The following is a 27,385-nucleotide window of genomic DNA, read 5'->3' as shown; positions in this document are numbered from 1 at the left end:
TGATTCAGAAGTAGAATAATAATTAACAACTATTCCACTAGCGCTTCTTGGATATGAGATGATGGATAGCCAACGAGGCGTGTAGCGCCGAGTTGGCTATAATCATCTCATATCCAACAAGCGCGAGTGGAGTAATTGTGTTATTAAAAAAAGCGCCCCCATGATATTAGACAAATCTTCTCGACTTTATTTTGCTAGAAGAATTCGGATGTTACACTGTACAGATATTAGATTATGGTAGATTGGCTCATATACCATAATGGCTAAGCCAATAAAAAGTCTTGAATTGCATTATCCAATGATCCAGTTTTTGATAATATGTAATATGTAAGGCCGGAAAGGAACAATATTTGGTTCGAGATCTTGACGCTCGGACCTACCCCAGTGGCTTTGGTAAATGTCACTTCGAAAAGGGGGCATTGGAATTTTCGGTTTTGCGGTTTTGGTTATTTTTCGATCAGTTTTTCGCTTCTTAGCGAACCAAAAACCTTCAGTTTTTCGGTTATGGTGGCCTTGCGGTCTCCAGATTTTTCTTTTTTAGCATTTGGTTTGTGGTTTTCTTCCGAAATAACAATTGTCTCTCGGATTTGGTGTCCGATGTGGTTTTTGGTTTTCCTATTTGAGTTCCGGTTTCTCCTCAATCTGGGCGGTAATTATGCGCCTTTACTGATCTCGAATAGCCGCCGAACCTTATTCTACGATTTTTCGGCTTTTTAATAGACCCCAATCCTCTCCTTTTGAAACTAAAAAGAGTTTTGATTAAATTTCAGTTGAGCCTGAAGTTAAAATTGATGGTGGTCAAGAGCAGTTTATAGCTAAGGGGGAGAATGTCACGTTGATCTGTCGATATAACACTTCTACACCTGTGTCTGAGGTAGAGTGGATAAAAGATGGAGAGGTGATTGCCATAAATTCTTCTGTGACCAACAATGGATCAAGACTGACTATAAACTATTATGATAACAGTTCATCGCAGCTCTCAATCGCCTCAGCTTCCTCACAGGATTCTGGAACTTACAGTGAGTTTGGCACTTCTGCTGGCGCCTCTATAGGGATCTGCTGGCTATGATCTCTCAGCTGGTTCATAATGTCCGGTGTAATTTCCATCATGGAAACATTATCCTCGTTGTTTCTCTCCTATAAAGAAACAAAAAGAAGCAGTTTGAAGCCCAAAGGTTGATGCTGCCATATTCTGAATGAAATGAAAGCATGAAAAGCCTACGTTAAATCTGGTTAACCTGTGACCAGTGACATTTTTTCCACATCTGATGACGTTTTCGATCATGACAATCAAATTAAAAATGGCCAAAAGTGCTTTGGCAGACATTTTTGTTGTCAAGAACGTATTGCAGAAGCTACAGGTTTATGCCGGCGAAACGATAAATTCGTGCCTGGAAACAACGGACACAATTAAAGTATATCTCCTCCAAGCATATTGCGTCAACATGGAAATGCAACACTCATTGTAGTAGTTATACAGTTTCCCTCCCTTAAAGCAAATTTATCGTTATTTTCATCCATTGGAATAGGCTAAACACACAAAAACATCATAATACTAATTATCATAACTCTAATTATCTTATTATGCTAATTATATCATACCATAACCAAAGGGTCTTTCCTCTTTCGCCTGATTTGTTTGATAGCAATTGCGATTAACACAACACAAACGAGTACTGCAAAGGCACCAACCGATCCCCAGATGAATTGGAAGGGAAATTCAGAAGTTTCTTCATCCTTGTCTTAAAAGGAGAAGAATGTGACCATTTGATTGATGGAAACATTATTTTATTCAAATCATGTGAAAAAGTCATATGTGATAAAGATAAAGAGTGACCCTGAAAACTTTTGACATGATCACAGATGTGACACCATATGGCTAGGATATAGAAGATACATCATCTACAGCACCACAAATCTAAAGTATGAATGCTTAGCTGCAGATCTGAAATATAATGCCAAACCCAAGATCTTAAGTGGGGAGGTTATTCCACATAATTTGAATATATCAAAAAAGTTGAAATGGTAAATGAGCTTTTGTTCAAGAGTTTTACGGCTTTCCGTGCTACCTAAGTGTAAGGAAAGACCGCAGATTGCCATATGTTGCTTAGAATGATTAGGTAAATTAAAATGTCTAGCGACTGGCTTTGATGCGTCCCTGTCATTACTTTCCACGTCACGAAGGCGTTCTCGGAATCGGTCACCTAGTACACCTAGTCTTCTGCCTGTTTCGCCGATGTATACGTTTTTGCAATAAGTGCAAGTTATGCGATAGATTACATTGGCGGAGGTGCACGTGAAGTGATCGGTGATCTTAATGGATCGTTTGGGTCCCGATATTTTCTCAGTGTTGTGAATGAAAGGACACGTTTTGCATCGTGCACGAGCGCATTTAAAAGTGCCTCGTTGGTCATTAGTCTGAAAAGAACTTCCGACCAAACAATTGCCTATGTTTTTGTCACGTTTGAATGAAATGAGCTGAGGCTGCGAATAGATAGTGCTTGTCTCTGGATCGTTTTGAAGTAATTTAAAGTTTTTAAGAATGATGGATTTAACTGAGTGGTTCTGAGGGTGAAACGTGAGAGTGAATGGAATGCGGTCGGAATTTTCCTTTTGTGACCTTTGTAGTGCCGAATGTCGATCAATAAGTTGGGCGCGGTGGTAACCCGCTTGAACGACAGAAACAGGGTAACCTCGTTTATCGAAAAACTGGCACATTGACTCTGATTTGTGGTGGAAATCAGAGTCATCACTACATAAACGACGAAGTCTTAGAAACTGAGAAAAAGGAGTGGAATTCTTAACGTGAGATGGATGCGAAGACGAATACAACAAGTAAATATGCGAGTCTGTAGGTTTGTAATACACACAAGGGCATAAACCGTTGCTTTCAATTGAAACTTTGATGTCTAAGAAGGATAAAGAGTTCACAACACTGAGAAAATATCGGGACCCAAGCGATCCATTAAGATCACCGATCACTTCACGTGCACCTCCACCAATGTAATCTATTGGATAACTTGCACTTATTGCAAAAACGTATACATCGGCGAAACAGGCAGAAGACTAGGTGGACTAGGTGACCGATTCCGCGAACACCTTCGTGACGTGGAAAGGAATGACAGGGACAAATCAAAACCAGTCGCTAGACATTTTAATTTACCTAATCATTCTAAGCAACATATGGCAATCTGCGGTCTTTCCTTACAATTAGGTAGCACGGAAAGCTGTAAAACTCTTGAACAAAAGCTCATCTTTCAAACCGGCAGTCTAAATCCCACAGGTATCAACGAACGCTTTTCATTCCACTAATTTATTCGTGTTTTTCTCGTTGCCATGTTCCCACCAATAACGTAGCTCCACTTTCTGCCTTTAAAAGCACACACAAGCCACAATTCCTCTATTCGCTCCGACGAAGGGCTAACGCTCGAAACGTCAGCTTTTGTAATCGTTACGGTGGCCAATTTACCATTTCAACTTTTTTGATATATCCAAATTATTTCGTTACCCCCACCGAAGCAGCCCTGAACAGTTATCTTTAGAAACTATCAGCCTTTATTCAGACGTTATTCCACAGACCGGAAACATTAATGTTGTACCACAGAAGTAAAGTATGAATATTATCTGGCAAATGGAGAAGTATGAACGGTTTACCACAGAACTGAAGCATGAATGGTTTACCAATTCATTAGCTTACCTATTGATGTTGTAGTGGTAGTTCTAGTGGATATTTCCGGCGTCAGTGATTTTGATGCTGGGTGATTTTAAGAACATTTCATGTAAATTGTCAGATAACCAGTAATAGATTGTTATCGATATTATTACCTTAGCAATCATGTGAAAAAGTCACATGTGATAAGATAAAGAGTGACCCTGAAATCCTTTAATATGATCATAGATCTGATACCATGGCCAAGATATAGAAGATACATCACCTATAGCACCACAAATCTAAAGTATGAATGCTAAGCTGAAAATCTGAAATATGATGCTAAACCCTAGATCTTTAGTGGGTGTTGCGGCCGACACATGCGAAGCAAAATTTCGACGACAACTATGAGTTTCGCAAATGAAGACACACTATGAAGCGAGGATATATTTTACGGACAAGCCTTGAATCGTTTATTTAACGTAGTCGTGGTATCCAAGTACTTATCGTAAACTGAAATATGAATTTATAAGGAAGAAGCTAAGCTAAATGCGAATAGACAAACCAACATTCCAAACATTCCGATATAAAGGCAAGATGCAAAGCTAGCTAAAAACTCAAACAAACTCACAAAAAAAAAAACTATATATAAGCTCAAGGAAAGGAACATTAGCACTTACATAACAGTCCCGCTTGTAAGAATCGAACCAAAACGAACTTCAATATAAGTTAGGTATTCGGAAGCGAAACGGGAAATCCAAACAGACACTTACTCTAACACAGAAAACTGTAGTCTTACGGCAAACGACAACAACCAAACGATAAACAAAAAAAACTTCAACTACTCTTCTCTAAAAATCGCACACGTCAACATTAAAAAAGGGTCCGCGTGATTTGCTTACGAGATTGCTTCGTAACCTCAAAGCACGCGCACGCGAGTCGCGCGCGCACAAGTTTGTTAACGTCTTCTTAACAGCAGGCAAAACCGTGGCAGCTGTTACAGTGGGGATGTTATTCCACAGACCTGAAACATTAATATTGTACCACAGAAGTAAAGTATGAATATAATCTGGCAAATGAAGAAGTATGGATGGTTTACCAGTTCATTAGCTTACCTGTCGATATTGTAGTGGTAGCTCTAGTGGGTAGTTCCGGCTTCAGTGATATTGATGCTACTACCGATGGTTTCGGTGATATTCGAGTTGGTGTTGATGTTGGTAGTGATACTAGCGCTGATAGTAACAGCAGCGTGGATGCCGATGACGTGTCGACCACTAACTTTACACAGACTTGTTGACCTGCATGTAAGAAATTTGCTGATATACACCCTGACAGTAGTGTAGTGCAATTCTGTAAGTGTCCCTTAAAAGATTTTAATTAATTACCAAGTCATAATCAGAGTCCAATAATGGCTTCTGCTTGTGGACATTGACATGTAAAACTGATCCTTTAACAAAAGCCTTTTTTTAAACTTCTCTGCTACTATCTAGTTCATTCCATCAACTGTGTTATAATATTTACCTGTGTAACCGGGAGCACAAATGCATGCAAAAGATCCAAGAGTGTTTTTGCAGGTGCCACCATGGTGACAAGGTGTTATTATATCCCGATTGCACTCATCAATGTCAATACTGCAATTCTCACCAGTCCACCCTCTTGGACATTTGCAACTATATTGTCCAAATGCATCAATTGAACAAATAGCATCTCCATAACAAGGTTTATAAAAACATTCATCATCATGCTGGCACACAGGACCTGGTAGATATTAATTTGAGCACACGTAAGATAACCAGAAAAGAAAAAAAACCTGTGCCTGGATGGTCAGGCTTTAGCAAGTACACAAAGAAAGCTGTCTTTTGAATCTAATCAATTTCGACTCTCAAAAGCTCTGTTACTGTAACTCATTCAATCTTTTCTCAGTACATGACATCCTTAATATCATTTCCACAAGTAACCAAGCACTTATTATAGAGTAGAGAAAGATCCAGAATTACTTTCATATATACAGACTTCATGTTTATTTTAGGGTCTCTATTGGTACTAACCTCACATGTATACAAACACTATAATTATACTTACCCACTTTTCCAGGAGGACAGATACAATCAAATTTTCCAATTCTATCCACACACGTGCCACCATTGAAACACAAGGGAGTATTTCCAAAAGACACACAGTCATCCTCATTGATGGAGCAATCAGGTCCAACCCAGCCAAATATACAACTACAAATGTAGCCACCAAAAGTATTTGAGCAAGTTCCACCATTTTTGCATTGACTATTCACTTGGCATTCATCCATATCATATTGACAATTGTCTCCAGTGAAATTTGATGAACAACTGTCGATGAAGAATATAATTTGGTAAGGGTCTCTCCAGATTTTTAGCTAATAAAAAAATTTTGCTGACGAAATAAAACTTGTCCCTAAATTGAATAAGCAAATGGTAATTAAGATGCATCGATTGCAATGAGATTTAACTCTTCCACCTCTAAGAATAACTAGCATCTAGTTTTTCCTTCCAATATCACCCATGAATCAAACATAAAGGTCATAAGAAAACGGAAATGACCACTAACTAAGGAAGCTTTTGATTGTAAAACAACTTCTCCTTGTCAGTACCTTACGAAATGTGTAGAGAACAGTATGGAGAATATGCGAAGTGAAGTTAGAGTGTCAAGGGCTAATTTACGAAATAAAACTTAGCCTCACCCATCAAGCCAAATATAATTTCTTTAGAAGGGTATTCATTATCACCTGGCTATATCGTGTTTTAATTTGGTGCAATCTGTTTTAATTATGTTATAGCTTAGCAAAGACAAAAACATATTTATAAAGCTCCTTAAACATAAGAAGAGACCTGTGACTTGGTCACAATGCCTTGTTCAAACTTTATACACCCCCTGGGATATTTTCATTCATTGCTGTAATGCACTTTCCGGATTGGTTTTGGAATCCTGTACATACATAAAAAAAGGTCAAACTTATGCTTTCATACTGCCGCCATCTCCCTTTAAGGCTTCACAAATGAATGAATAAAACATGCTATATTTTCCACTCAAAAATTACTACCAAATTAACATTTATACATCCAAAAAGTCTGTCCACAGAATAAGGTACACATGTAGCGTTTAAGAGGCACATTCTTTTGTTAACGTAATGGATAAATAGTACCAATCGCAGCAAATAAGTCTAATGAAATACCATTATTGGCAAAGAGGAAATGTTTGGCACATTCAGCTGTAGTTTGTATTGCTAATGAAACAACTAACAATGAAAGCCATATTCAAAACTCAATGCCAACAATTCAGACTCAGTCACACAGGCAAATATTCCTGATCATCAAACTTTATCGCATAACTTTTTGATGTTGTTAGCAACAAATATTAAGAAGAACTCTATTTCTCCTGTGAAATCGTTGAAGTCTATGATCGGTCGTTCGCCTATGAAAATGTCTCACTTGGTAAAAATCTTTGCGCTAACTCAATTACACTTGGTTTCCAATTCATAATCGTAAGTTAAATCACTAATCTGGAGAAATTTTCAATCGCAATCAATTTTAATTAGCCACGATCAAGAAATATGATAAACCCCTTCAACGTGTTTACCCTACGAGAGTTGAGTATCTATGGTAAGACCCAAGGATTTAGTCTTGTCGACTCTCTTGATAATTTGGTCAACAATTCTGATTTCCACATCGTCACATTAGGCAGATAATCTTTGTCCTGATCCAATAATCATTAGCTCTGTTTTAGGAACATTTAGACTGAGTTTGTCGACTTTCAGCCAGCTAGCTTAATCTCTGTTAACGTCCTAACAGATAACGTAAGATTGGTGTCATCGGTAAACAGTCTTGGCACGGCGCCTCGCAGGGAGTTGGAAAGATCATTAATTTAAATTAAGGCCCGGTTTAAACGTCGAACTTCACATGTGCCAAACTAAACTCAGAAATTAAATGCATGTGAAGTTCGACGTCTAAATCAGTTGGGTATGATGGCAGATTTTAATTAAATTCGACTTCCGTCGCATCTTCAACTAAGCCAGTCGAAGATTCCACTCTGATGCGACACCTCATTTAAACGTCGATCTTCACATGTGCCGAACTAAATGCATAAATTATTTTAATTATATTTTTTCCCGCGAATCTAATTTTGGCTAAATGACATACGCAAATTGTAACCGACGCGAAATGGCGGCAAACTAAGGCGGTACCGTATGAGCGGCCGTCACCACCAAAAATACAAGGATGTCATATAGATCCGAGTTATAGACAGTCTAGTTTTCCTTCATGAAACAGAACACCCTAAACATAAATAGTTCAGCCAAATGATAAACGGTCTAGTTGCTCATGTCGAGTTGGAGCATGATATTGTGAAATGGACTAGCTAAATTGCGAATAGCCTAGCACTCACTTGCTATACAGTACACAAACGATGTAGCGTAGCTTCAAATGACTCAGGGTAATATCGAGTAGCACAGCGTACGCAAAAACATTGTAGCGTTGGGTGAAATGGCTCAGTGTAGTGCCGAATGGTACAGCGTACATACAAACAGCGTATTGTAGCTTTGCGTGTAAAGCTCAGCGCAACGTCGAATGGTACAGCGTACACACAAATGGTGTAGCGTTGCGTGAAATTGCGCAGCGTTACGTCGAATAGTACAGCGTACATACAAACAATCAAATGGTACAGCGTACACACAAATGATGCAGCGTTGCGGAAAATGGCTCAGTGTAATGTACAATGGTACAGCGTACATACAAACAGTGTAGCGTTGCGTGAAATGGCTCAGCGTAATATCGAATGGAACAGCGTAAACACAAATGGTGTAGCGCTACGTCGAATAGCTTTGCAAAACATCAGACGCTCTAGCTGGATATTAAATTGCTTAGCATTGCATGAAATATTTCGATGTTGCGGCTAATCGTCGAGCATGCTTGTGACGTGACGCGAAGGCTATCTCGCCGAAACTACCAAAAATACAAACCGCAAATGGAACAGCGATCTGCTGGGGGAATGACGTCATCGAAAGTGAAAGTATAGTCGCTGTGTTGAAAAGTCTTAACTTCGTCTTGCCATAAAGCACAGGCAATTTGGTAAGTTTCTCCTCTTTTTTTCCCTGACGATATTGCGTTTATTCGTTGTCGTTCCAAAACGTGTGTCGGGAAATTCTGATATTTGAAAAATTTGTCCCGTGGCGTCCATTTTACGCAACACGACTCGCAGATCAGTTTTTAGCTACTCCAACTTTAGATTCCGATATCTATGCAACCAATCAGAATATCAAAAAAGTCTGACACACTTTTGTTGATCGATGCTTTGTGAATGAGACTGTGCAGCCATTTTGCTTGTGCTGCAGCATCCGATATCCGATGAATTCAATAGAGGAACATTTGCTCGTTTAACGCCTTACCGGCTCTTGACACTTCCTTGAAAAAAAAGTCTTTTAAATTATATTTTTATCGTAATTTACATTTATTAGGCTTTCTCCTGACATGTAGTTTGCTGGGATTTTAGTGAAACTAGCGCGCGTACGAATTTTTTCCCGAAGGACACCCGCGAAGGTTGGAAGTAACCTTAAGTTTATCTTAGATATTTTCGGCACCCGTTATGAAGCTGATTTTATTTTTCGTAAATTGTGAAAGGATCGTTCTCCCCCCTTCCCTTTACCACCCTCTTTTATGTCTGAACGTTTTCTTACTAACTTTAAGGCAGACCTACCTCATCCAGGAAGGTATGTATGTGCTAAAAACCACTTCACTCGAAAAAAAAAGTTGCTTTGGCAAACACTACATGTTATATTGAAAAATTTCAAAACAGATCAAGGATATCAGTTTTCTTACAATGGTGTCCAAGACACACACAAAACTCAACCTCTCTCGTACTATTACAATGTTCAAAGAGCCTCTGCAGTTAAACTCTAGGTGAAAAGTAAGCGCGAGTCAGAAAAGAAAAAGAGAGCTCGGCAATCGATATTTAATGCGCGTCATAACATTCAGGCTCACCAAAGCGTGCAAACTGTGGTAAACCGGGAGGCCGGCAAACCGTGATAGAATCCACTCTCGTTGCTATTCTAAAGTAACGCTTTCATGAGCGACAACGAATAAATGCAATACCGGCACGGAAAAACAAAGAGGAGAAACTTACCGAATTGCCTCTGCTTTGCGGCAAGGCGAAGTGAAGACTCTTAAACATAGCGATCACACTATGGGATGGTTTCGCGCTAGTCTTGCCTCCCAGCAGACTGCTGTTCCATTTGCGGTTTGTATTTTTGGTGGTTTCGTCGAGATAGCCTTCACGTCACGCCCCAAACAAACTCGACAATTGGCCACAACATCGAAATATTTCATATAATGCTAAGCAATTTAATTTTCAGCTAGAGCGTCTGATGTTCTGCGAAGCTATTCGACATAACGCAACACCATTTGTGTCTACGCGGTACCATTCGACATTACGCAGAGCCATTTCACGCAACGCTACATTGTTTGTATGTACGCTGTACCCTTCTACATTAAGCTGAGCCATTTCACGCCACGTTGCACCATTTGTGTGTACGCTGTACCATTCGACATAACGCTGAGCCATTTCACGCAACGCTACACCATTTGTGCGTACGCTGTACCATTCGACATTACGCTGAACCTTTTTCACGCAAAGCTACGTTGCTTGAATGTACGATGTACCATTCGACATTACGCTGAGCCATTTCACGCAACGCTACACCGTTTGTGCGTACGCTGTGCTACTCGATATTACCTTGAGTCATTTGACGCAACGCTACACCGTTTGTGTACTTTATAGCAAATGAGTGCTAGGCTATTCGCAATTTAGCTAGTCCATTTCACAATTTCATGCTCCAACTCGACATGGGCAACTAGAACATTTATCATTTGGCTAAACTACTTATGTTTTGGGTGTTCTATTTCATGAAGGAAAACTAGACTCTATAATTTGGCCACGCCATTCCTTTATTAGGTATGCTATCCTGCAGTTGATCCTTAAACCATCTTTGTATTTACTGATCTATTTGACATCCTTGTATTTTTGATGGTGACGGCCGCCAATAGGCTACTGTTGCGAGGTCTGTTTCAAAGGAAAAAATGGAAGAAGAAGAGATAAAGGCCTCAAACTCGCATGAGCATCGTTCTTCTGCTGGAGAATCCAAGAAAAGGTAATTATTCTCAATGATATAAATGCTATAACGTTTGAACTTAGTATTCTTTTTTCATTTTTCACTATATTAAATATTGTCTCACTAGTTCTGTGTTTATGTTTTTAGAAATCGTTGCATAGAAAATGTTTGATAGCCAGAATATATTCACTTTGGACTTTGTATTGCATTTCAATCACGTACAGTAGCGTTTATAGTTCAACATTAAAAAGGAAAACAAATGTGAAAAAACATTAATGATATTATGATAGATCTGAGACCAGCAAAAATTCATATCATGCATGTTTCTCGTCTCCCACTTTCAGAAAATTGGTGGGGGTATTTTCACTTTTCATAATTCACTGATGTTCAATAATAGATAAGCATGGTCATTTTAAAGGCATAAAGCTGTTGCTGAAGTTTATTAGAGTTTGGCATCGAAGAAAACAGGGCAGAGAAAGTATGCTTTGAACAAGAAGACACCCTGAGTTTATTTTCATTTTCCAAAAATAATAAATAATAAAAATTTTTCAAGTGGTGGCTAAATCCCATGCGGGCACTGACGACAAACATGAAATCAACTTTCGCTGGCCTAATCGTTCAGTGTTAGATCTTCACCAGCTTACTATGACAATGAAAATGAGTAAATCATGTTAAGTTTCAGATGATTTCTATCTTTGGAACTAAAAATAGTACTATAAATGTCATACATGTATTGTTTGTTTTACAGGGCAAGAATTAATGCTAACAATTCATCAGATGATGAAGATAATGAAAGTAAGCTGCTTGCCAGCTTTGGAAAAAAGAAAAAAACACAAGGCCAAGAAAAACAAGGGAGGGCGACGTTCCAGTTGGAGCCCAGAAGAGGTCGATGACCTGGTAGACGTCATCGTCCACAACGCCCACTACCAGAGGAAACTCATTTTTATAAATAATAATAGTGAAATTTATGAAAACATCCTAAAGGAAATGAAGGAAAGCCCAGTGAAATAGGTAGCGAATTCACATTCAGCGTGTCCCAGATGCGTACTAAGTTCAAGAAACTACTGAGGAAATGCAAAGGTGCTACTATGACAATAAAAACTGCCATAGGGATCAAGAGGTTTCAGGAGAAGCAGGGATATGGGAAATGGTTCCAAGCTCTCTATGCTCTTGTTAAAACAAGAGATTCATGCCAACCGGAGCAGGCACATGAACCATCAGCAACAACCCCACCACCACAAGAAGACAGTCACGAAAACAGTAGCAGTGCAGACTCCCAAGTCTACACTTATTTGTGCCGGTGAAAAACAACAAAAAAGTAAAGTCAGACACAAAACTTGGAAATGCCGTTTCTGAATCTCCTAATGTCATTAAGGTTCTTGTCAAAAATGTCGAATCTTGTCGAAAAAACTTTATCACAGTGAAATAACTACGTTAGAGCTTTCCTTGGACAACGTAAGACTTGAGGAATCAGCTGGAGAAAAACTTCTCGGTGTTGTGATCGATCCTTATCTTTCGTGGGACCTACACATTGATTATCTTACAAAAAAAGTTGAACTCTAAGATATCTCTCCTCAAGAGGGCAAAAGTTTATTTAACTATTGAATGTAGAAAAATGTTATATAATGCTCTCATTAACCTAATTCTTGAGTACTGTTGTACTGTTTGGGGTAATTGCTCGGTTGAAAACCTTCAAAGGTTGTTACAAGTACAAAAACGATGCTGAAGATTAATTTTGGACGCCACTATCAACGATAGTTCCGTTGAACTTTTTGATAAATTAGGCTGGTTACTTATAGATGACATTGTACGCGTTAGAAAACTTTGTATGCTACATAAAGTCAGCCAAGGTCATTGTCCTGAATATTTTAGTTCATATTTGAAATATGTCAGATCTACACATGGTTATTGTACTAGATCTGCTATCTGTAATGACGTTCTAACACCATCTTGTAAAAGAAACTCAGGGCTTGGAACTTTCCACTCAAGTGCATGTAGGCTATGGAATAAACTAGTAGGTAACTCACTTAGAAACATAACTTCCCACTCAAATTTTAAGATAACGTTACTGAAAAATTTTAGTAAAAAAAACACCTCGATAGAGCATTTTAAGATCAGTAGGACGTTTTAAGTACAATTTTAGTATTATGAATTTTTTACTATGTATTTTTAAATTTAGTCGGATCTGTTGGGGGCCATTGTGCAAACTACCGGGTAACCGGTAATAATGTATTTTACCCTCGATAAAGTATTTGTTTGTTTGTTTGTAATACAAATGTTGTGCAGTACAACACATGCAAGTGTAATTGTGCGAACGTGGACTTTACCACTTTCACTTTTTCGCAAAAGAACCCTCCACCTTCCTTTAAGTTATCCATATGCCCCCTCGGTAATCTTCCGAGCTCTACTTAATCAAGAATTAAAGTATCTCTGTTGAGGGCTCAGCACTGCATTGGTGTAGGGTTTCATAAGCCAAGTTTGGAGAGGGAAGGAAGAATCACCCAAAATAAGTGGTGGGACATTTATCTCATCAACTGATTTTGCAATATTTGATATTAAATCATCATCCTGGATTTCCCGCCATATATGTGTTGATTTTAAAATTATTGCATCATGGGAATTGCCAGGATACCCACAGCTGGCCCAAACAAACCGGTAGTGTGAGTCCACCATGCCCATCAAAACAATGGAATAAAAGTTTTTAGAATTTTGATACTCCTTGCAGGCTTCCAAACCTCCAGGTGGGTATTTCACTGGGATGTGGCAGCCATCTAATGCAGCCCAACAGCGCTGAAACTGCCAATATTCATCCATGTCCAACATTTTTGCCTTAATTCATCCTGGGTACATGGCATAAAAGTTGATACACTTTCAGTCCATGACTCAACAACCAGAACTTCAGATACGTCATGTACAATGCGGCTTGCGGTTGCTACACCCCGTCCTACCATTTCAGCTATCGTATAATGGTAGCCGCCTCTCGCTAATTTATAAAGGCAGATGCCTAGTCTTTCTTATGGCGAGATCGGCTCTTCTATCACTGTTTGTCTCTCGAGTCGGTGCCGAATATGACTTAATTATAAAATTAAAAATTTGTCAAGAAACTAGAAAAGTTTTTTTGAACCTCACATTAGAATAGTTGCCCCAAACCTTCTGTCACCAACCAGTATTCTGGCTCAAACGATAGCAAGATCGAACTCGAGATCGAACTGAGAGAGGAAGAGAAGAGATACTGTGTCTGTGCGCTGAGATTAGGGACCTTAAGCAAACCACTACGGCGACGGCAACGAGAACATGAAAAAACAAACGATCTAATTGGCGGCACAATAGCTCAGCACGTGCATTTTAAAACTTAGTACATTCCTTGGCCGTCCTTTGCAAAACAACAACGTGAAATCACCTAAATTTGTGTCGTTTGCGAACCGAAACCACGACGGAAAATTATTTCAATTTCCATTTGAAACTCGACGCTACTTTTATAGGTTATGTTGAGGTTGATGTCATGATGCGCGAGCTGGTGGGGGGCAGAAGCACAGACATACTGCGAAAGATGCAGAGGGCAGTGCTCTCGGGCACGCTGAATATTGCCCGGACTTTCAAGGTGGCAGTTTGAGTTCCTGTTAGAAAGAGGACAGTAGACACAACGGAGAAGCTTTTTAGGATTAGTTAACGTACATTTATTTTTTACTCCATGGCTCACAGGTTACGGTTTTCGCCCTGCGCTGCCTGATTAGAATGTAGCATTCAGTTGATTCCTCTGCGAGATAATAATAATAAGAAGAATAATAACGAATATTTATACAGGATAGCCCTTCAGTGCAGGAGCAGTTATCCAAGGGGTCCTGTCTAAATAACATAATATAAAGATAAAAACTAGAATAAGATAAGAATGACCACGCACCTAACTACATGCCCTATGCAAAAAATTGATCTAAAGACTCCCTAAATGATACCTCCTACTGCTAATTTGCTTGATTCTTAAAGGTAAAAAATTTAAAGCTGAGGCTCCTAAAAACTAAAAAATTTTTCGAACAAAGTCAAGTCACTTTCGGCAGAACAACGGTGGTCCCTCTGTTCCTCGTATTAAAATCGTGGGTTAACAATTTAAAATATTCTTTTAAAGGACTACAAACATTGCCTTTTAGGCAATCAGAAACAAATAAAGAAGCCTTTTTCTTTAAAAAATTTTCAATTGTGGGTAGACGGAGTTCACAGTTTAGACATTTTGAGTTTTGCAGAATAATCCTGTGACTACGTTGTTCCAGGTTTCTTATTTGGCACCTTCGTGTCTCCGACCAACCAAGCGTAATTTGACCGCAATAAGTGAATATGGGCATTATCATTGCTCTGTAGATTCGTTCAGCGCTTAAGGTGTCAGTGTTAGAACGGATTCGTCGTAATAAATTCACTCTTCCTGCAGATTGCTTGTATGTTTTGTAAAAATGCTTGTCAAGATTCAATGTAGGGTCCAGATAGACACCTAGGTACTTGTAATTTGTATTCGTGTCGATGCGAGATCCATTTACTGAGAGGTTTAGTTCTTTGCCATCAGAACCACTTAATATCTTTGCTGTTCCGAATAGCATTACTTCAGTTTTTCCTTTTTTGAGATTAATGATAAGTTCGTTATCTCGAAACCAGGAAGCGAGGCTATTGATGTCTTCGCTGAGGTTGTGTTCAATAATATCCAAGTCTTTCGAGGATGTGAAAATTACTGAGTCATCTGCGTAGGTGATAATCTTAAAATAACGGAGCGGCTTGTGGACATCGTTAAAATGAACCGGCTAAAAACAATAACGGCCCGAGAATACTTCCTTGGGGAACACCTGTGAAAACAGGGTTAGGTTCTGACAATACACCCTTAAACTGAGCGATCTGGTTTCGGAGGAATAAATAGTCCGTAAACCAGTTCAGTTCTTTATCCTGTATTCCATAGCGAGACAGTTTTTCTAACATCGGAGAGTTTACAAGCATATGTATATCTAAACGATTCACCATGTTTATAAAGTATTTTATTTGACCAATATAAACATAATTCTTAGGGGTACTCCACATAGGTACTCCATAGGGTGATCCATGGAGTAGGGCTCGGCGTTTTGTCATCACCCATTTTGACTAGACGCAAGAATAAGACGAAATAAAAGCAATGGCTCATCTGAAAAGTTGACCAAGGTTGAAATACCTGTACGCTTTTGGAGAGATTACAAAAGACATGAAATTCTGTCTTGCTAAACAAACATTACTTTGCCAATTAGCGCGGAAACCATGCAGGCAAGAATTCACATGCGGAAAAAAATAACGATTGAAAAACTGAACCGCCGTACTTTGACGCGACATGTTTAATGATCAAAAAGAACATACCTGCAATTAGCTTTCCCCTGAAAAATTGAACATGTTCCACCGTTCTGGCAATATCCATCAAAACACGTGGAAGCTGCAAGAGACAAACAGAAACCAGAGGTGAGCTGAGAAAGGCCACGGACCAAGTCGTGTTATTAGCTGTTTCAGTTTTTTCAATTTTTACTTCTTCCTCAATGAATACATACTTTGACACAGGTTCCAAGAAGGGCGAAAGCCTCGCGAAATTTAGTCTATTTCCCTAAAGGGATCAATTCTAAGAGAGAAAAATTGTCTAAAGTTCGCACTCCACCATCAGTGTTTGATAAACTGTGAGAGAGTTAAAAATATATTTTTTTTTTGGCCGTGACCGTTATAATCCATGCAAAACGTGCCCTATTAATAACAATAATAATAATAATAATAATAATAATAATGATAATAATAATGACAATGAGCTTTATTTAACCGGGGAACATCATTCAGCAGTCTGTTCTCCCAGGTGTCCCTGACATAAATAAATACAATAGTAAAATAATGTACAATATACACCAATAAATATAAACATAAATTATAAACCCAAAAAAGCTATGAAATTGAGACAATTAAATGGTTACGATAACATTGCGCTGATTGGCCTTTTAAAACTTGGCACAAATAGTGGTAAAATAAAATGATTAAATGATTACAATAATATTTTGCTAATTTATAGTACGTTTCATGTGTTCAGTTCTTGGTTTAGATAGTATTATTATTTTAGTATTATTTTGTAGTATTTCCATATAAAACTGTCTGACTGTCGCAGGAGCTTTAGAAGTCGGCAACGCAACTGAAGTTATCCATTAAAATGATCATATTTATTTAGTTAGAAATTCTCGAATGGCTGGATCACAGGCGTCCCAAGTTCCCGTCTCAAGCAAAAGCGAAGGATTATTTCATGAATGCGTCACGTGTTGTGTGACGCGGTGTTAAGTTACGTGAGCAACCGTTCAGAATTGGAATGCGTTATAAGGAATAGTATAGGGAGTAAAATATGCTCCATTAAAAACACTAAATATTCCGAAATATGAATATTTTACACGTTATATTGATAAAACTTAATCATTCCTTGTGTTTCCGTTTTGAGCTTCCTTTGCCATCACCGTTTTTCCTGTTGGCAGAATTCGGAGGAAAAACAGTGATGGCAAAGGAAGCCCAAAACAGCAGAAATCGCCAAATAAGACGACGGACACACAAGGAATGAGTAAGTTTTGTTAATCTAACGTGTAAAATATTCTTATTTCGGAATATTTAGTGTTTTAAATGGACCATATTTTGTTATCCATACTATTCCTTATCAGGCGGTGTGCGCACTCTGATTGCGTTGCATCATGGTCGTAAAATAAAAATTGAGCCATTTGCATCTTGACGTGTTGGAGTGAACATCTTAGGTGGTAGCGAGAGTAAGTAAGTAAGTAAGTAAGTAAGTAATTTATTTATCCACATTTCACAATTGAGTATAACTCATTTTAACGTGAACGTGCCAGGTTAAAATAGTATATATAACACGCTAGACAATGATGATAATAATAGTAATAAAAAGGAACTATAAAATTATATGGGAATCATGATGCATATATAGGGAATAAATAGGAATCAATAAAACTAAGAGGGAACAAGCTAGGGATAAAATAAACTATGTACAAAAGTTGCATTCACACTCCACACTGGTAGTCAAGTTGACCTCGTCCAGCATTGATTTAAAAATATCAAGAGAAGGAGCTCTTCTTGCATAGTCAGGTAGATTATTCCATAATCTTGTAGTGACGTATTGATATGACCTATGCATGAATCTGCTAGAATAAGTAGGCTGATCAAGCTTGCAGAAGCCTCTGAGTTCATATTTATTATTACGAAATAAAAACATCTCCCTAATATTATTCGGCCCCATGTTATATAAGCATTTATAAAAAAAGGCAGAGAGCATGAGAATATCTGCGATGCTCTAGGGTCTTCAGTCCCACAAGGTCAAGTAAGGTACTGTATGAGTTTGACTTAGCCATGTTTAAAAGAGTTCTAATGGCATACTGATTAGTGAGCTCCAGTTTGTTAGATAGGCCAGATGATAACCCAACTAAGACTGGAGCACAGTATTCTAAGTGTGGCAAAATAAATGCCTTGTAAATATTGACCATCACTTCTGAAGGTATGAATTTACGAACTCTCCTAAGAGCACTAACTTTGGCATTAACCTTATTACACACGGATTTAATGTGGGCTTTAAAAGATAAGGAGCTGTCAATAGTTAGACCTAATAACTTAATATCGTGTACCACATTCAAGGGAGGCCTAGTACGGTCAGCAAACAATTCATAACATGGCGGATTATCACCCAAAGGCAATACTTTAGTTTTTTTTATATTCAAGTAATTACACTTGAACCATGACTGCAGCACATCGAACTTTCTCTGAGATCTTAACTCTAACGCATATTGAGTAGGGTGTGACAGATACAGTGTCGTATCATCATGAGAAAGCCTTAGTTTAGCATCTTTGACAAAATAAGTGAGTTCATTAATGAATAGGTTGAATAGTAGAGGTCCCAATATTGATCCTTGAGGAACACCATGTTGGATTGTTTTCCAATCTGAGTAGTTATTACCAATCTTAACTCGTTGCAACCTATCATGCAGATAAGAACGAATAAGGTTCACTGCGCTTTCGGTAAAGCCATAAGCTTTCAACTTGGAAATAAGTAGTCTGAAAGAGATTGAGTCAAAGGCCTTTGATAAGTCCACTGCAATGGCAATACAATGATCCCTATTATACAGAGAAGCTCTGAAATCATCAGTCATTTTAAGGAGAGCAGTCGCGCATGAGTGACCCTTCAAAAAGCCTGATAGACTATCACTTAGTATCAACTTTGCCAATTCATACATTTGGTCATGCAAAACTCTTTCAACGATTTTAGAGAAGCATGTTAACACAGACACTGGACGATAGTTCGCCTTATCGGTAGGACTATCCTTCTTGTAAAGGGGACTCACATTGCTGCGTTTCCACAAACTTGGCCAAGCGTGGATGGTTATGCAGTGATTTATACGGTTGGTAAGTGGTACTGCCAATGCCTCAGAGGAAACAGTAATAACCCTTGGTGATATTTTATTCGGACCAGTGGTCTTTTTAGGATTCAGAGAATCTATCAGTTTCTTTACGTAGCCGCTTCAACTTGGTGGAAGGAAAATTGCAGTTGATTACATCTATAACTAATTTCATTGACACTAAGGTGATTAACAAGAGCATGTTCGGATACCATAGGAATATGAGCAGCAGCACTATCTATAAAATGTTTGTTGAAGATATTAGCTATTTCCACGTTGTCTGTAATCAAGCGACCTTCCTCCAAGAGTTGTATTTGCTGTTGTTGATACGGCGTGAATATACGTGGATTGTAAATGGGATTCATTCTCTGTTGTCATTCCTTCGAAAGATAAAACGTTTGACGGGACTGTGCGACTCTGTCGTTCCTCCGTGACGAGTTCGTTCTTTGGAGGCAACTGACGTTATTTAGAAAGATTCAAAACTGCAATCTGCCTAAGAATCTCCGAGGGCGGGATGAATAATTTCCAAGTCTGTAATTATATTCCTAGACGCGAGTTATTCAACTGTTAATTGACCCTTGACATGCAAACGCATATCAGAGAGACAGATCTTGTAATAGACGAGATTTTTTTCAACCGAGCGTAAATACGGGATTTGTAAAAGGAGAGAAGTATACTCTGAAACAAAGAAAATAGCGCGCACACAGAAGAAAATATTGCCTTTTGTAACACAATCTCATGAACTTACAGATGGGGTATTGACAGCTCAAAACTGACCCTTATTATCACATCGCAAAGGAAAGTCATCAAGAGATATCTTTATAAGTGCTAAACCTTGAGGGTAGAAGTTTTAAAAGCGCTAGCGAATGGTAGTAGACGCATAGGCTTATCAACACCTTTCAACGGTCGACTGCCTTTTGACATACAGATGGGGTATTATGAGACCTCAAAACTGACCCTTATTATCATATCGCAAAGGAAATTCATCAAGAGATATCCTTATAAGTGCTAAACTTTAAGAGTAGAAGTTTTAAAAGCGCTGGCGAATGGTCGTAGACGCACAGGCCTATCAACACCTTTCAACGGTCGACTGCCTTTTGCTTTCCGGCTTTCTGAAGTTTCGCCTCACGCAATGTACAGGTTGTCATAGATCAAGTGACTCTTTTCATTGCTCTAATTAAACTGTCCTTCATTCAATGATCAAGATAGAAGATTTACCACACAACACTCGCGATTAGTTAATTTTCCTTCACTTAGGAAAGAAGATTTACAACACGATTGATAAATGTCCTTGCAGTAGTAACGCTATGTAACACAACACACTAAACACAACAATGGGACTTTTAATTTCTCTCCACTATGGCTCCACAAAAGGGTCTCAACCACTACTCTTAAAATGCATAAAACATTTGTACCGTTGGAGCGCGTTTGAGCGCGTTTCGTCAGAACTATTGAAGAAGGATCAAAGTGGCCATACAAATCTTTGAGAGGCTTCAAACTACTACGTACAACGAATTTGACCTCGAAATTTGGTTTCAAATTACATGCTAAAATACAGTGCCTGCGTATTTGTTTGTCTTTGAGAAAGATATTATACTTGACAAATACGCACAAAAAAATACTTCTAAACGTTGAAAATATATTAAATCATATGTACGTATAGTGAATGGAAAAAGAAACGCGTAGTCTCCCCGCAGCCGTGATGTGTTATAAATTGGGCTTGGTTTTTTTTTTTTTTTTTAATCGGGCTTTCCGAAGGAAACGCCCGAGGTATAAATTCGGCTTTGTGTTTTTTTCGCGTTCACTCACAAAACGCAGTTCCACTACAGCGCATGCCTGAAGTGTACGCGCATCCGTAGAATGAACTCTTGAGGGCATGGTTTAAAGCAATGGCTGCCTTCGTGGACGTACGCGAAGGAAATTCGACCGTTATCAGTGGACCCACACTAAAACTTGTGGAGCGTTTTGGGAACGGGTCGGTCCGCGAACTTTACGAGAGATCAATTTACGAGCGATCCTTTACGAGTGAACCTTTTATCGAGGACTATCAAGCGAAATCTGCTATATCAAACGAGCTATCTCGTATTATGTTTACATGTAAACACAGCCGTGTATTTAGACGTGGTCGAGAACCCAGTAGAATACAAGAAGCTTCTCTGAAACATCTCAGAAGAAAGGGCAGAAAACTGAAGGAATTTGTTTATGAGCCCATTCGTCCCCTCTTGGTTACGTCGTTATGTGAAGGTTAGAAGAGTTACAAGCAATGTTTGTAAGCTTAATACTAAGAGGGTGAGATTAAATAAAGTTACACAACATGAAAAGAAGTATTTGTTGAATTGTTCCTTGAGGGTATGTCAAAGGATAATTCAATTGAAGTATAGAGCAGGTCGGTATTTATCAGATTATGTTTTCTTGTAATAGACCCATGCGTCTTTGTAAGAGTTAGAAACACGTATCAAACTATTGTAAATTTCAACTGAGTTCAGATATAGAGAAAAACCCTGGTCCTACTCCAATGTACATTGACCCTAGCAAAACAATAACGGCACCATATAGCCAAGCTAATGAGTTGGTGTTTGGACAAAATTCAGGACAACAATGTGTTGCAATGAGTTTATGCTCTTTGATTTACAAAAACAAACAAGGAATCAATTCTGCTAATGATCTGGTGTCAATAATTAATATTGGAAATCAGTTGCATTCAAGTTTTTCTCAGTTAGCCAGACAGTCATTTTTAATACAGACAGAATTACCCACACTTTTAAATGTGTTTGAGACTGACTATGAACTTGAATACAGTGAAAGTTACAGTGAGACTATTCATCAAGAAGCTACAATAGAAGGATGTCAGTACTATACCTCCTTAGATAGAGCCTTTCAATCACTTATATCCAGAAATTTCAACAATTTTGTCTTGACAATAGGATGTTTATTTATTTATTAAAATTCACTCCACAAGAATACACAAACAATTAGTATTAATTAGAATTAAGGTTAATAAAAACCATAAAAGGGAAAATTGTGGAGGAGACAACCAAAAGTGCTGACGCACCATACAAGGGATGCCCCCTCGAATTAAAAAAAATGAATATAGCAAAACTATATAGAAATATAAAAATAGATGCCCTAATTATCCTTATCCTTAATAAAACTTGAAACATTCTTTTTAAAAGTTTCAATACTATCTGATTCTCTAATGTGATTAGGTAAGCTATTCCATTCACCAACCATACGGTTAAAAAAACTTTATTTGAGACTGTTAATTCTGCTAAAATTTGGGACAAGGTCCTGTGTGTCATTTTCCCTCAATTTATAAGCCATGCTTCTGTCCTTGCAAAATATGAGCTTATTGGAAATGTCTGTGTCATAATGGCCATTAATTACATTGAACAAAAACGTAACATCCCTAATCAACCTCCTATCAGATAATAGCAACAATCTCAATTTAGATAGTCTAGTACCATAATCATCATCAGACCTAGTGATCCATCTGGTAGCTCTTCGCTGAACAGCCTCCAATTTGTCAATGTTACGTTTAGTATAAGGGTTCCAAGTTTCACATGAATATTCCAGTACGGGTCTCACAAGACTACAATAAAGTGTTCTCATGGTTTCAACATCATTTAAGTCCCTACAAGTCCTTTTTACCAACCCTAAAACCTTATTGGCCTCAGCAGTTATTCTATCTATATGCTGGTTCCATGTACTGCAGTAGCTATCTATTGTAAAGGCAATGTTGGCTTGAAATATTCGATTCTCATGCAAGGGATATGGTAGAAGCCATTCTCAAGGTACATGTGTGCTGCTTGAAGTATCATCACTGAATAGCTTAGTTCTTTATTTTCAGATTATACATAACAGTGATATATTTGAGTTGAAAGGTGTGAAAATTGATAAAGTTTAAAATTGTGCTGTGGCTATCTATTCACTCTGCTACTCAGTAATAAAATCATGTAGTTATTGGAATTCAAACACCTTATCTAATGTTATTCAGTATGGTAAAAGATTATGAAAATTCATCTTTGAACAAGTATTTACTGTCAGATGATTGGCCAAAAACTGATGTTTGTGGAACTGAAGTAAGTTTAGATCTTAAAAGTGATTACAGTGAAGGAATAATGTCTGATTTAGTTGACAGCAAATCAATTCTTGGAAAATCTTGTTAGAAATAATAGTTGAATGCACAATGTTTTTGATGTGGTTTTCAGATTTTTGAAAGACATGTATTTTTATACCCACAAAAAGGTCAAAATATGTGTATTCCCTCTTGGTATGTAATGAAAGTCAAATGCCTCTAACGGAATATACTAAAACTGTAAATAGCACTCCTTCTCTTGTTGTAGCCATCAGCAGTATTAAATATTCAGAGATTTTTCTATTAGAAACAATATGAAGTATTGAACAGTAATATTGCTTCAATCTACTGATCTCTGACAACTCTCCTTGGGTGAACATTTGGCAACAAACTATGACTTGGTACCAATGATGGAGAAAAAATTCCCTTCTTGCAGTTAAAGACAAATATATTACCTAATCAGGGTTTGTAAGAGCCTTGAAATTCCTCGACGATGCTTGAATTTAAAAAATAAAAACTCAAGGCCTTAAAAATAATTGAATTTGAGGACTAAGGCTTGATTTTTGCAATGGGTTTTCTTTAGCAATTTTCAAGTTGAAAATTTCAGTACTTTCATGGAAAAGCTGAGAAATAATTTTAAATAATTTTAAGTAATTTTAAAATTGCTTATGCAAACCTTTCCAAAAGTGGTCCCTTCAATTTTTTAAAACTTGGCCTTCAAAGTCATTGAAAAGTCCTTGAATTTCAACCTTTGGCATCTACAGGAACTTACTTTTATATAGTAATATATTATTTGGATTGTTGTCTAATACCATAACAACATTCATTACACTCCAGCAGACAAAAATAAACACAAGTAGACTTATTTGTGACCGGCAATGATGAGATTGCGTGTGGCAATATGGCAGTCCCCGAAAGATAACTCCAGATGTGCGATATTGAAAGCCCGAGTTCACGCAGATAGGGGTCTAGTTTAGACAAATTTTCTGTCGTTACCAGCACTTTACAAGTGCGAATGGTTAGTCGTGACTCGACAAATTTTGGTCGAAGCGGACAAATTTTCAAACACACTGCCGACAACAAAATTTGTCGCGGGTGAAACCTTGACAAACTCGACTAGATAAACAAAACCGACTAGATAAACAAAACCGTGATAAACTTGTCGATCATTTGTCGTAAACGCTTACACAAGTGTGGTAACTGAACTGAGTTTAGTCAAACGAAAGACTGCAGAAATTGTCTTTCGTTGCGAAACTCGCGGATTTTACAAATGCAGACAAATGGAGATGAATCTTGGTAACTGGAGTTTAAATCCATACCAACTGCGTACTGAATGAGTTTGTTTTTGATGAGCTGTCACACTACGGATTGATGATTGGTCAGTTTTTACTTCTTGAGTATGATAAGCGTGCTCAACTAGTTAAAGAATGATTGCCTAACTTTGTACAAGTTAGTTCATTCCACGGATTTTTTTTTTTGGTATTCCAAAAAGGTTTTAGCCAGTGTTCAATAGGTAGTCCTATGACCATTACTATAGTTCGCGAAATACTTGTAGATAACCTTTATCATAGAAACGATAGACCGCCGGCAAAGTGAGGGATTTTACAGCAGCTAAAAAGAGTAGCATACAAAACGGTTTGAAAGCTGCAGTGAATAAATTATTACTGTTCCTCCGCATCCACTTAGACCGTGATAGCCGGAAAAGACGGAAAAGAATCAGTAAATGAGGCAGAGTGTGTAATGATAAGTAAAAGCTGAATATATTTTGTCATAAGTAAATGTAGTGGTTTATACATGACTGCGTTTCTGGAACATAAACAGGTTTATGCGTTATTCATCTGTTTGTGTAACTCTCTCCGCCATAACTTACATCAAGGAAGTGCTGGAAATCATAAACTTTGAGTAAATCTTATTACACAACTAAAAAAAAGAAACAGCGCGAGAGAAAGCAAACATGAAAAGGTTTTATATTTCTAAACTCGTGATAAAATAGGCAAGGAAAGAAATCTGTTTACCTTGTGAGCTTGTCGCGATCACACAAACCATAAAGAGCATGGTCCATAGAATGTGATCCATTGTGGCCTTAAACAAACGACGCACCCTGAACGATATACAATCACGTAGACTGATGTTTTCCCATTCAATGCTAACTCAGACTTCTGCGGAACGACGAAGCTAAGAAGCAGTCAAACTCCCCAGAGCCGGCGCTTCCCAGTGAGCATACAGAGTAATCGTAACCTTCTGAAACCAAGGTTTAAAATAGCTTTCGTGCGTTGCTGAGCACGCTTACTTCTATAATCCCTTTAGTCAGTTCAGAAGCGGTGAGACGGAAACGATTCTAGAAATAGAATTGCTATGTAAGTTATCGAGGGGGGCATTGGGGTCTATTAGAAACCGCAAAAGCGCAAAAAATTCGATCCCCCCCCCCCCCCCCGAACTCATTATCACTTGTCTGGTATAAACACAGGCGTCTCAAGGTTACGTCTCGGCTTATTTCATAAAAGCGTCATGCATTGTGTGACGCGGTGTAAAGTCACGCGAGCAACCGTTGAGAATTTGAATGCGTTACAAGGAATAGTATGGGGAACAAAATATGGTCCATTTAAAACACTAAACATTCCGAAATATGAACATTTTACATGTTATATTAATAAAAATTACTCATTCCTTGTGTGTCTGTTGTGTATTTTGGCGATTTCTGCTGTTTTGGGCTTGCTTTGCCATCACTGTTTTTCCTGTTATCAGAAGTCTGGTAAGGGACCGGTCATTTATTAGAGGTGGAGGTGGCCTGGTGCATTCTAATTTTCGTCTTCATAATTTTCCATGGGCCTGTTCTTGCCACTGCATAACATAATGTGGCCCCCCTTCGAGTCTGTACATGAAATAAGATGACCCACCTTCAGCCACAGAAACAGTTTTACTAATGACAACTTAAATAAAACTCACTGAACTATTTAAAGCCCTCCTCCCAGCTCTAGTAGTTCCTCATCATCATCCTCTGGACTCGAGTCAATCTCGGCAAGGACATAGTCTGTTTGAACGCTTTCATTATCAGAAGATAAGTAATCCTCTTCACTTTCACTACTGCAAAGTGGACTTCCCTCATCTTGGGTATAACCCTGTATCTGTTGTTGAATAATGTGCCTTCGCACCTCCTTTAGCTTTGCATGCTTGTTTGATGCAGTGTGAAGCCTGTGATGCTTCAAGTATTTATCGATAACTGCTATTCCAATTTGAGAGGACTGCTATACACCATGTTATGTTTGTTTGTTATGCCATCATTTTAATAATAATTAATCAAATTTGACTTGTTGTTGATTCCTTCAGTGTTGTTTCTTTTCTGTGGAATGGAAATTGGAATGCACAAAAATATATGGCACTTCAGAAATGGTTGCACAATTTTCTGCAGTGCCCCCATTTTCAGGTGCACAAAAAGGTATGAACCCCGCTCCATTTGCTGGTGCTCAAATTACACAGTCCCTAACATAAAAAATAGAAGTCACACTCATCATTACTGCTCCCATTAACAATAATAATTCATCAACTCCCAAGAATTAAGTTTTTAAGTAAAATATGCAATCAGTGTGTTAGGTTCCAAGAGTTCGATGTCGCCATAGTAGTTACACAAAATGACACATCAACCAATGCTAGGAGTAACAACTGATTTATTTCTCATAGTGAATCATATTATATACAGGTTTTTAGATAGGCGTAACTAGAACGAAACAATAATCATTTTAGGTATTTACCACAAAGGAAATTTGGAGGTGAGCAGTAGTACATTGTGGTGTATTCTAATCTGAGACAACTGTTAAATAACTTAAGTGTGGGTGCTCGGAATATCCAGGCATGTATTCTAACACAGCGCACTGATATTTTATGGGAAATGAATGGAAAACACAACCCCAAATAGAAAACAAAACAAAACAGGTGACACTCTGGTACAAAAAAAAATTACCCCTAACGAAATAAACCATGCAGACACAAGAGGGGCAGGGTTCACTCATTCTGGCTACAGCCTTGTAAATTAACTGTTTGACCCTAAAAATTCAAATGGGGTTATGGCCTAATAGCATGTTTGTGCTTGTTGGATTAACACAAGGTTCAAT

The 27,385-nt window shown here is 38.1% G+C and overlaps 2 protein-coding genes and 2 long non-coding RNA genes across 6 annotated transcripts in view; 1 reads left to right on the top strand and 3 right to left on the bottom strand.

Annotated features, from left to right (window-relative positions):
• Window positions 1–166: 166 nt before the first annotated feature.
• LOC111345722 (uncharacterized) lies at window positions 167–25,641 on the bottom strand. 3 transcript variants are annotated; one of them, XM_088738053.1, is made up of 8 exons: window positions 25,292–25,636; window positions 16,146–16,218; window positions 5,732–5,994; window positions 5,171–5,407; window positions 4,765–4,947; window positions 3,698–3,754; window positions 1,603–1,742; window positions 167–1,137 (listed from the first exon to the last, which is right to left on the bottom strand). In XM_088738053.1, exons 1-8 carry the CDS (start codon window positions 25,350–25,352, stop codon window positions 1,015–1,017), a joined length of 1,137 nt encoding a protein of 378 aa, XP_088594179.1. In that variant the 5' UTR covers window positions 25,353–25,636; the 3' UTR covers window positions 167–1,014. The 3 variants fall into 3 exon arrangements, with proteins under 3 accessions (XP_088594179.1, XP_088594180.1, XP_022808735.2); XM_088738054.1 differs by lacking the exon at window positions 1,603–1,742 and having other exon boundaries at window positions 25,292–25,640; XM_022953000.2 differs by lacking the exons at window positions 167–1,137; window positions 1,603–1,742; window positions 3,698–3,754 and adding an exon at window positions 4,095–4,673 and having other exon boundaries at window positions 25,292–25,641.
• Window positions 1,759–3,670, bottom strand: LOC148720665 (uncharacterized). The gene is made up of 2 exons (XM_088739081.1): window positions 3,655–3,670; window positions 1,759–3,008 (listed from the first exon to the last, which is right to left on the bottom strand). The coding sequence occupies exons 1-2, from the start codon at window positions 3,668–3,670 to the stop codon at window positions 1,903–1,905; spliced, it is 1,122 nt and encodes a 373-aa protein (XP_088595207.1). The 3' UTR covers window positions 1,759–1,902.
• LOC148720664 (uncharacterized) overlaps window positions 24,202–27,385 on the top strand; it is a 35,334-nt gene continuing 32,150 nt past the window's right edge. The window contains exon 1 of the long non-coding RNA XR_015993063.1: window positions 24,202–24,654. This is a non-coding gene — a long non-coding RNA (uncharacterized LOC148720664). The remainder of the gene's footprint in view (window positions 24,655–27,385) is intronic.
• Window positions 26,925–27,385, bottom strand: part of LOC111341141 (uncharacterized) — a 2,392-nt gene continuing 1,931 nt past the window's right edge. Inside the window, exon 3 of the long non-coding RNA XR_015993060.1 lies at window positions 26,925–27,385. This exon is cut by the window's right edge and continues 93 nt beyond it. This is a non-coding gene — a long non-coding RNA (uncharacterized LOC111341141).

The sequence above is a fragment of the Stylophora pistillata genome, chromosome 11 (genome assembly GCF_964205215.1).
Source record: "Stylophora pistillata chromosome 11, jaStyPist1.2, whole genome shotgun sequence".
NCBI lineage: Eukaryota > Metazoa > Cnidaria > Anthozoa > Scleractinia > Pocilloporidae > Stylophora > Stylophora pistillata.
This window is presented reverse-complemented; position numbering and strand designations above follow the sequence as displayed.